The sequence below is a fragment of the Polypterus senegalus genome, chromosome 12, assembly GCF_016835505.1.
Source record: "Polypterus senegalus isolate Bchr_013 chromosome 12, ASM1683550v1, whole genome shotgun sequence".
Classification (NCBI taxonomy): domain Eukaryota; kingdom Metazoa; phylum Chordata; class Cladistia; order Polypteriformes; family Polypteridae; genus Polypterus; species Polypterus senegalus.
In genome coordinates this window covers 79,119,840-79,128,640 of record NC_053165.1, presented here as the reverse complement: position 1 = coordinate 79,128,640, position 8,801 = coordinate 79,119,840, and the positions used below count along the sequence as shown (strand labels likewise).

The following is an 8,801-nucleotide window of genomic DNA, read 5'->3' as shown; positions in this document are numbered from 1 at the left end:
TATAGGATATTCATTTCAGTATAGTTGGCAAGATTATATCATAGGTTTATAGTCCGATAGATATGAAAGGCACTATATAATACAGATAAGGGCCGATATGAAAGGCTCTACAGGGTGGTCCAGATCGTCTGGATGACTTTGATTTATGCGGGGACGATTCTTCATGTCGTCAGTTCAGTCAGTTCTCGATGGTCCAGGATTTTCTACGTGATAAACTTAATAAGTTATAGCGTAATGAAAATTGCATAATTAGATCTGGACCACCCTATATATAACATTAAGGACAGTTAGGACTTCAGTTATGCCAAGGGTGAAGTTTGGCGCCCTAATAAAGATTCAGTAACAGCCTGGCCCGTCCTCCTCACAGTTTACCCCACAAACCTGTCGTTCTTGAACTTATCCAAACGTTTGGACGCAGATGCTGCTTCTCAGGTCTCGTCGTCACTCGTGCCCGTTTCATTTGTCCATTTGTCCTGTCAGAGGGTATGAAGGTCACGATGGGGGGCACACGTGTTCACAGGGTGGTCGTCCTCTTGTGTGTCACCTGCTTTCTGCTGGCGTCTCCATTGCTGAAGTGAAGCCCCCCGTATCACTCGTCCATCCAGTCACACCAACCCACCAACCCAAACTGTGACATTGTGCACCTCATGATCTCCGTCAGGTTTCGCTCCAAATTAAAGAGTCGTCCTATCCATTTTAATAATAGCTGAATACATTTCTACGTTTATTATGGTCTGCTAGCCCTTGTATCGTTTCGGCCATTCTCTAAGGATGTCAAACTGAAGTTTCCCGCTGCTAGGCTCGCATTTCCCCGCCGGTCACAGAACACAACATTTCACGTCACATTCATTTGCTGAACTTCAGATTTAATAAAAGTGAAGCCTACTGGAATGTCACGGACAGCCGGAGGAGGAGGAGGAGGAACGTCAAACAACCTCCTTCAATCTCACGCCAGTAGAGGGCAGCATTACAAACTCTAGGGGTGGGGGGGCTGCGGCGGACCCTTCAAGTATTAAGACACGTGTGAAAGGCCCAGAGAAAGTTCCGGTAAGGCGACCAGACCTCAGTGTCCCGCGAAGCACACGGGTGATGCCAGGCACTTCTATAAAGTTGGCACTCCATGGGCACGGGAGTTCATCTCCGAGGACGTCGTTTGCACTTCAGGCACTTTGCCGTTTTCAGCGGCCGCATTTGGTCAAAAGTCATCAAAGAATCCGGAAGCCGGCCGGACCGCTGGCGGACAACCAAAGGCACGTCGTGGGGTTACATTCGGGAGTGCCAGGGGCTCCAACCACCCCTTCTCCTCGACCGGCAAGGAGGGAATCAGCACGTGAACTTCGCCAGCTGGAAGTCGTGCCAAACCCGCACAAGTTTATCGGGCGGAAAGCCAGTGGCGGTGAGAAGAGTAACAAAGTGGCAGCGCTCGTAGCGGACACCGTGATTGTGGAACGGGGACCACCACACGTAATGGCGGGTCGGCTTGACGCCAAGCTTCCGCAGACACAATCCCACGTAGACATCCTCCAGGGGCACAGGCCGGATGGACTGAGAAGCCAAGGAGATCTTTCTGGCCAGGTCCACGGAGAAGACGTATCCCGAGCCGGAGAGGTAAGGCGGGTAGGCGCGCTCGGGGTAGGCCTCGGGGGGCATGTACCACTTGCTGTCTGTGTTGCGGTTTGCCATTCCGTCCCCGATGACCACACCGGCAATGTAGTTCTTCTTGGGGCTGGAGGCCTGCGGGTTGAGGTACTTCTTGACTAGGAGCTCCACGTTGAGGAACATGTCCGAGTCGATCTTCATGGCGTAGGAGGCACGAGGGCAGTAGGTAGCCAGCCAGTCCATGATCATCATGGTCTTGATGGCCAGGTTGGCATAGGTGTCCCAGAAGTCCTTCTGGATGATGTCCCCGTGCTCGGCGCTCTCCCTGCCCACCTCGTGCTGAAGGGACATTCCTTGTTCTGCGGGGGGAAGGCCCAAGTAGAAGAGCCTCACAATTTTCACCCCCGGAAGCAGACGCTCGTAACCCCAAGTCTTCCGGATGGCATCTCTGGCCGCTCGGTCCTGTGGGGCCACGGGTATCATCAGTACCAAGAATGGGGGCGCCTCCTGGCACTTGGTGGGCTCGTTGATCACATACTTGTAGGCGGACGGGGACACCTCGGCGTACAGAGCTGTGGGGACGGGACCCGGCAGGTGCCATGCGCCACTAGGGAGTGGATCTTTAGGGAAAGGCCAAAGGAAATGAAGGAACAGGGAAAGGGCGGCAACGCCAAGGAGGACTCTCCCAAGACTGCAGTGCCGCCATCTGGGCAGCGTCCTTGCCACGCCTCTCACTCTCCTCCATTGTTTCATGGATTACCTGTGGGGAGGAAAAAAAAAAAATGTAATAATAACAGACAAATCCACCAACTACGTTACATAGACAATGGCAGAGAGTGGCATGGTGCCACAGCTGCTGCCTTGCAATAAGGACACCAGGGTTCACATCCAGGGTCCTCCTGGCATGGAGTTTGCCAACCTCTCTGTATCTGCTTGGGCTTCCTCAGGGTGCTGAGGGTTCACCCTGTGATGGACTGGCACCCTGCTGCTGTCCAGGGTCTCTTCCTGCCTTGTGCCCTCTGCTACCTGGCATTGGCTTCAGCAATTAAAAGGTTCAGATTACGTGGGTTAGATGGCAGAGCAGAGAGCACAGAAAACAAAACGACTCGATCAACTCGGAGGAGAAAGTCACACGTGAAGAACAATCAGAATGGGGACACCGAGAACCGGCAGGTGACAAGAAAAGGTCCGAGACAAAATGCGGCCAAGGAAACAAAAACTAAAATTCCCAACCGTAACTTGGAGTCCTCTCCTCATCTTGGAAACTCTGCTCACATCTGCTTGATTAACCCGAAGTCGCGGGCAGCATGAGCCGCCATCTTAAACGGGTTTTACAAGGCGACGTCAGCTTAGTGTTGGATCAGCACGACTTTAGACTTTGGTGTCGATACCAGCTTTCGGACCCCAGTGTTGGTACCCAAATAGTGCGCCACCCCATCGTGCCACCCTTCAAGTCGAATTCCCTTTAACACGTTCTTGACTACACATGAAGGGGGGAGCGGGTGTTTGGGTCTGGTGGTCCGCAGTGGAGTTCCAATGGCGTCAAAGTGTGTAGTTTTGTTTAGCGAGTCTACAAAATGGACGCATTTCTACAACTGCAATAGAAAGAGGGGCACGGGGGGCAAGAACGACCTCCAAATAAAAGCGGGCACATGCAAATTATAAAATGTGGTGCCTAATAACGGCACACCTGGCGGCTGTTTTTGCTTTTTGTTTAATTTCAAGATGGGGGGCTATGTGGTGACTTTTCTGGCAGGAGCTTTGACAAGTGCCCCCTACAGATGGTGACACCTCCTGGGCACAAGTCACATGTGGCAATGCAGCAGGCCGCTAATGAAGCACTCAGCGTTTAGACTGGGTGGTAAGGTGGCATAGCGGGCAGCTCTGCTGCAGCATCCCGGGTTCAAAATCTGCTGGGTCCTTATTGTGTGTCCTGCGTGCAGAGCCCAGTGAAATTCTTGGCAACATGCCACATGGTGCCACTCTCTGGCACCAGGATTACAAAACCTTTGTCTACCTTACCAGGTGCTGTCTGTGGGCAATCTGTGGCCACCCTGTGTCTGAGGTGGTCTGCCCCCAAATCACTGGGAGGGGAAGATTAGGCTAATTCAACGATTCCCAATTGGCATTATGAGTGGTGCCCTGCAGTGCCAGGTCTATACCAGTAATTTGATTAAGCTGCTTTTATAATCAGTCTGATGTTACTGGGATGGGATTCTAGCTTAAAGAAAAAAAAAATAATTCATTAAAATACAGTTTCTTTTTGTGTAGCCTAAAATCAGCCAAGAAGTGCCGCAGTGGGCTTTAACAGGCCCGGCCCCCTGATGGCCCCCCAGCCTCGACTCACTAAGAAGACAAAAAAAAACTCCCAAAAAAAAAACCCTAGTAGGGAAAAAATGGAAGAAACCTCCGGAAAAGGCAGTTAAAGAGAGACCCCTTACCAGGTAGGGTGGGCATGCAGTGGGTGTCAAAAAGAAGGGGGGGTCAATACATTACAATACACAGAAGAGAACAAACCCTCAATACAGTATAAAAATTAAAAAATTACAAGTACAGAGCAGAATTCAACAGTAGATGACATCCCATAATAGGATTTGGATTTGTTTAGAGTCCTGGAGACTTCGGCCATCAAGCTGCCTCCCCCATTTGACCAGCGCTGGGCCAGCCAATCTGATGAAAGGACCCCCCTACCCGACGATTCCTGCGATCTTCCATCACAGGTGACTTTACCATAGGCAGGTGGGCAGTGGGCACCAAGTGGCACATTCGAGTACCCAGAAGAGAAACAGAATAGGTGAGGGTGAGTAACAAATTAGAACAGTCATGTTGTTTATGGAGCAGCACGGTGGCACAGTGGGTAGCGCTGCTGCCTCGTAGTATGGAGACCCTTAAGGGTTCGCTTCCCAGGTCCTCCCTGCGTGGAGTTGGCATATTCTCACCCGCGTCTGCGTGGGTTTCCTCCCACAGTCCAAAGACATGCAGGTCTGGTGGATTGGCGATCCTAAATTGTCTCTAGTGTGTGCTTGGTGTGTGTGTGTGTGCCCTGCGGTGGGTTGGTGCCCTGCCCGGGATTGGTTCCTACCTTGTGCCCTGTGTTGGCTGGACTGGCTCCAGCAGACCCCGTGACCCTGTAGTTAAAATGGATGGATGGATGTTACTTCTGTTTTAGGGCTAATGGCAGCTAATCAGCAGCTCTAGTCAGGGTGTGCTAAACTGAAGTCGAGAGTCTGAAGGCTGAGACCGAAGGGGCATCTCTTATAGTAGCTGGCAGACCACTCCACAGTTTAGGGGGTCCTGTAGCTAAAAGCTCGACCTCCCCCTGCTATTTTATTAATCCTCATAAGCAGACCGCCATCTTGAGGTTTGTAAGTCATGAGAAGTTCAGTAAGCCGGACCTCCGCCATCCAGTGCTTCATATGTTAAGAGGAGGATTTTGAAATCTGCCCTCAGCTTAACTGGGCGCCAGTGGAAGGGCGTGAGGACTGGAGTTCTGTGTTTTGGATTAACTGGGAGCTGAATAAAGACCAGTTTGAACATCCAGTGAACACCGCATTGCAGGAGTCAATCCTACTAGAGATAAACGCAGGAATTCATTTCTCAGAATCCTGCTTATTTAGAAAGCGCCTTAACTTCCCAACATTTTTAAGATGGAAGAATCCTGATTTGGACAACTTTGTGATGCGCGCTTTAAATGACCTGCTGGAGTCACCGAGAACTCATTCGGTGACATTTGTGTCCTCTCATCCTGCTGCTCCTTTCATTCACGAACACAACTAATTAAAGAAACTTCATTTGATCGAAAAGAACAGCAGAACTGCGTGCGAGTGAAGTTTCCTGATGATGTCGGGTGAACACAGTGCAGGGGTCCGAGTCCCGAGCCTGCGGGACGCCACCTCGACCTTGTGTGTAATCATGGAGTCCCGTCCCGTCCCGTCAGCGGAGCCGATTTGATGAGTAAGAACTAAACACGGCGAGCGCCGTCACGGCCTGGGAGCCCAACGTCATTTTATAGGCTGTGCAGTAAAATCGGATGGCGCTCAAGTCTAACATCAAGTCTAACATCATCATCATCATCACAGCGGAGTTTCCTTCATCCCGTCAGTGCCGTTTCTGGACTGTGAGCGGCGCGGAAACCAGACTGGAATTTCACAAATAAATTGTGATGCGTAAAGTGCGACTGAAGCGGACTGGCGACTACTTTTTTCTAGTATTTTAGAGCGAGAGGGTCAATTTGAAATTGGCCAATAATTATTTAGAAAACCCAAGTGACAAGACAGAAAAGCTCCACTGGTGCCAACAACTGGCACATCAGGGCAGCAGCGGCTTACGTCTGTCAGCTTGTCAAAAGTGTGATCCATTTAAAAAAAATAAAAGTTTATGACCAAGCAGGAGTTACATCGTGCAACAATTAAACACGCGGATGCCACCTGTGCCCAGGGTGCCACACTCAAGGGTTCACACAGGCTTGTTTCATGGCTGCCAAAACAGACGCCTCGGCTATAAAACAAACTGGCAGACGAATAAAACCACAAACAGGAAATAGAAAAATCTGCACGACCGCCGTGCCAAGCCCCGTGCCCACCGGGCGCTTCCAAGCTGCCTGGGCAGAACAGCACGCGCCCCGCTCCGCCCCGCCCCGCCCATCAGACAGGCAGGCAGACAACATCCTCAACTGCGCAGTAGCGGCGGGGGAAGGGCGGATCTCAAATTACTTAAAAGAAGATTTTAAAACACCAGAAATGAAGGGAAAACGGAGGAAAAGGAGGGGAAGGGGCACCGGAAGATCGGGGGAGAGGAGGGCGTCGCCGTGGGGTGCACTTCCAGTACGGCGCCAGGAGGCACGAGGGACACGACCGGGTCATGGAGACGGAGCTCCGCTGCGGAACAACTGGAGGAGAAAAAAAAGAAACAAAAGCAAAGCGCTAAAGGAGCGCCGCTTACCGGACCCGCAACTCCAAGTCCCGAACTAGCCGCGCACTGGGACTCTGCTCCTCACTTTGACGCCATGTAGCGGTCCGGTCAGCTGGGTGGGCGGGCACGGGGAGCCTTTAAAAAAAAAAAATCGACCCATCGGTGAGTCGTCCGTGCGCGGCGCCGCCACTTGTCGGGACTCGCCAGGGCTTGATGACCTCGCTCTCCGGATTTCTTGCTTGACTTTTACAGCCCGTCACTTCCACACAAACTCTCCGGATTTTCTAGTTTGACGAGGGAAGGCGAAGCGCGCGCCTTAAAGGGGACGCCACCGCTTGATCTCCGAGTGCACGCAAAGTTAGTTCACCGCTGCTTCGAGATTCGCTAAGGCGGGGATTTCTGCTCCCTCCGGTGCTCCGGTTTCCGCCCACAGACGCGCAGGTCACTCAGGCTAAATTGGCCCCTGATGTGTGCCTTCTGCCTGATACTTCCTGAGGTGGGCTTCAGCTGTGAACGGGCAGCGAAGATGGAGGCAAGTCACATTACCTGTCAGCGCTTTCATGGTAGAAATATGAAAACAGTGTCCTGGGTTGGAGTGCACACTGAAAGGCGCTATATGGGCTCAGACGAATCAATGATTTAATAATGCAAATAGTGGCACCATATATTAAAAGTGTCTTGGGGCGGAGTTCACAGGAAAAGGCGCTATATAAATTAAAATGGAATTGCACGCTGCAATTTTAGGAAGGTGTGTGCAATATAACACATCTCCCTCTTCTGGCAACTAATGTTATTACACATCACCGTTTCTACTCGTGTGTGTGAACCCGTCTGTCTCATCCGTTTTCCAAACCCGCTTATCCAGAGCAGGCGGATATCACTGAGGGCTCACTTTACAGGCACACATGGAAAACGCAAATCCTGTACATGGGGCGGTGCTCATGATTAAAGGCACTATATCAAAGTTAGGGATCAAACCCCACTCAGTGTCAGCTCTGAGCAAACCTGTCAATGCTATTATAGTAGAAATATGAGACCAGTCAGCCTGAATGCAAAAAGTGTCATGGGAGGGAGTCCACGCTGAAAGGCACTTTATACAATGAGACGCTTCAATGACTCAATGCGACTCTAGGCAAGGCGGTGCTTAAATGGCAGAGATATGGAAACAATGGCCTGTCTATGAAAAGTGGAAGGGTTCACAGTAAAAGTAATAATAATAATAATTCTTTGCATTTATATGGCACTTTTCTCACCACTCAAAGCGCTCAGCAATTGTAGGTTAAGGGCCTTGCTGAAGGGCCCAACAGAGCCGAGTCCCTTTTGGCATTTACGGGATTCGAACCGGCAACCTTCCGATTGCCAGTGCAGATCTCTGATCAAAGACTCAGGGTGCCCCCCATCGAGGCACTTCACTCATCAGTGCTAACATAAAAAATGGAACCTCGAATTGCTGCTGCTTTCCCACACTCCTCTGGTTAACCAACAAAGAAACAAACACAGCGGCACCCAATGGCATTGCGCATCACAATTCAGTAAGGCGGAGACGCACGTTAGGAAGATGAATGGACTCCCTCTGCTGACAACTGACAGAATTACACTTCAGTAGTTAGTAAAGGGTGTGTCTGCCTTGCGCCCTGTGTTGGCTGGGATTGGCTGCAGCAGACCCCCGTGACCCTGTAGTTAGGATACAGTGGGTTGGATAATGGATGTATGGATGGATGGATGGAACACAAGCACAGTCCCCTCTACTGGTAACCAATGGAATAACATCACAGTTTAGCAACTTGGATAAGCAGGTTAGGAAGAGGAGTGGATACACAGCTCCCTCTACTGGCGCTTGATAGAATTACACATCACAATTCAGGTAAAGACGACAAACACAGCGGCCTCTCCTGGCAACTCGTGGAATTGCACTCCACAAACGGCGCTCCTTCTACTGGCGGCAGATGGAATTCCCAACCGACTAATTTACAGTTTCACCATCATTTGGGTTGAAGATCCAAATTATTTAAGAAATCACCCAAAGTTGATCTGCCAAATTTCCCACATCAATATTTTTCCCTTTTGATTAAATTTAAATAAAAAAGCCCAATGTGATAAAACAATCGGTGTCTCCCTGTGATCGTCTTCATTTGTGTTCCCAGACTCTGTCCTGGCGCCCCCTGGTGGTGCCCTCTCATTTCATTGCAGGGTCATTTCCAGGTCTATTGTTGTCGTCGTTATTATTTGAATTCTTCTTAGCACGCGTTAGTCGACATACCGGATGTTTCCGGAAATTTTTAAATAATAAT

The 8,801-nt window shown here is 50.5% G+C and overlaps 1 protein-coding gene across 1 annotated transcript; it reads right to left on the bottom strand.

The window, feature by feature from the left end:
- Positions 1–845: 845 nt before the first annotated feature.
- Positions 846–7,373, bottom strand: LOC120541151 (beta-1,3-galactosyltransferase 2-like). The gene is made up of 2 exons (XM_039772507.1): positions 6,541–7,373; positions 846–2,359 (listed from the first exon to the last, which is right to left on the bottom strand). Exon 2 carries the CDS (start codon positions 2,350–2,352, stop codon positions 1,324–1,326), a length of 1,029 nt encoding a protein of 342 aa, XP_039628441.1. The 5' UTR covers positions 2,353–2,359; positions 6,541–7,373; the 3' UTR covers positions 846–1,323.
- Between the last annotated feature and the right edge of the window lie 1,428 nt (positions 7,374–8,801).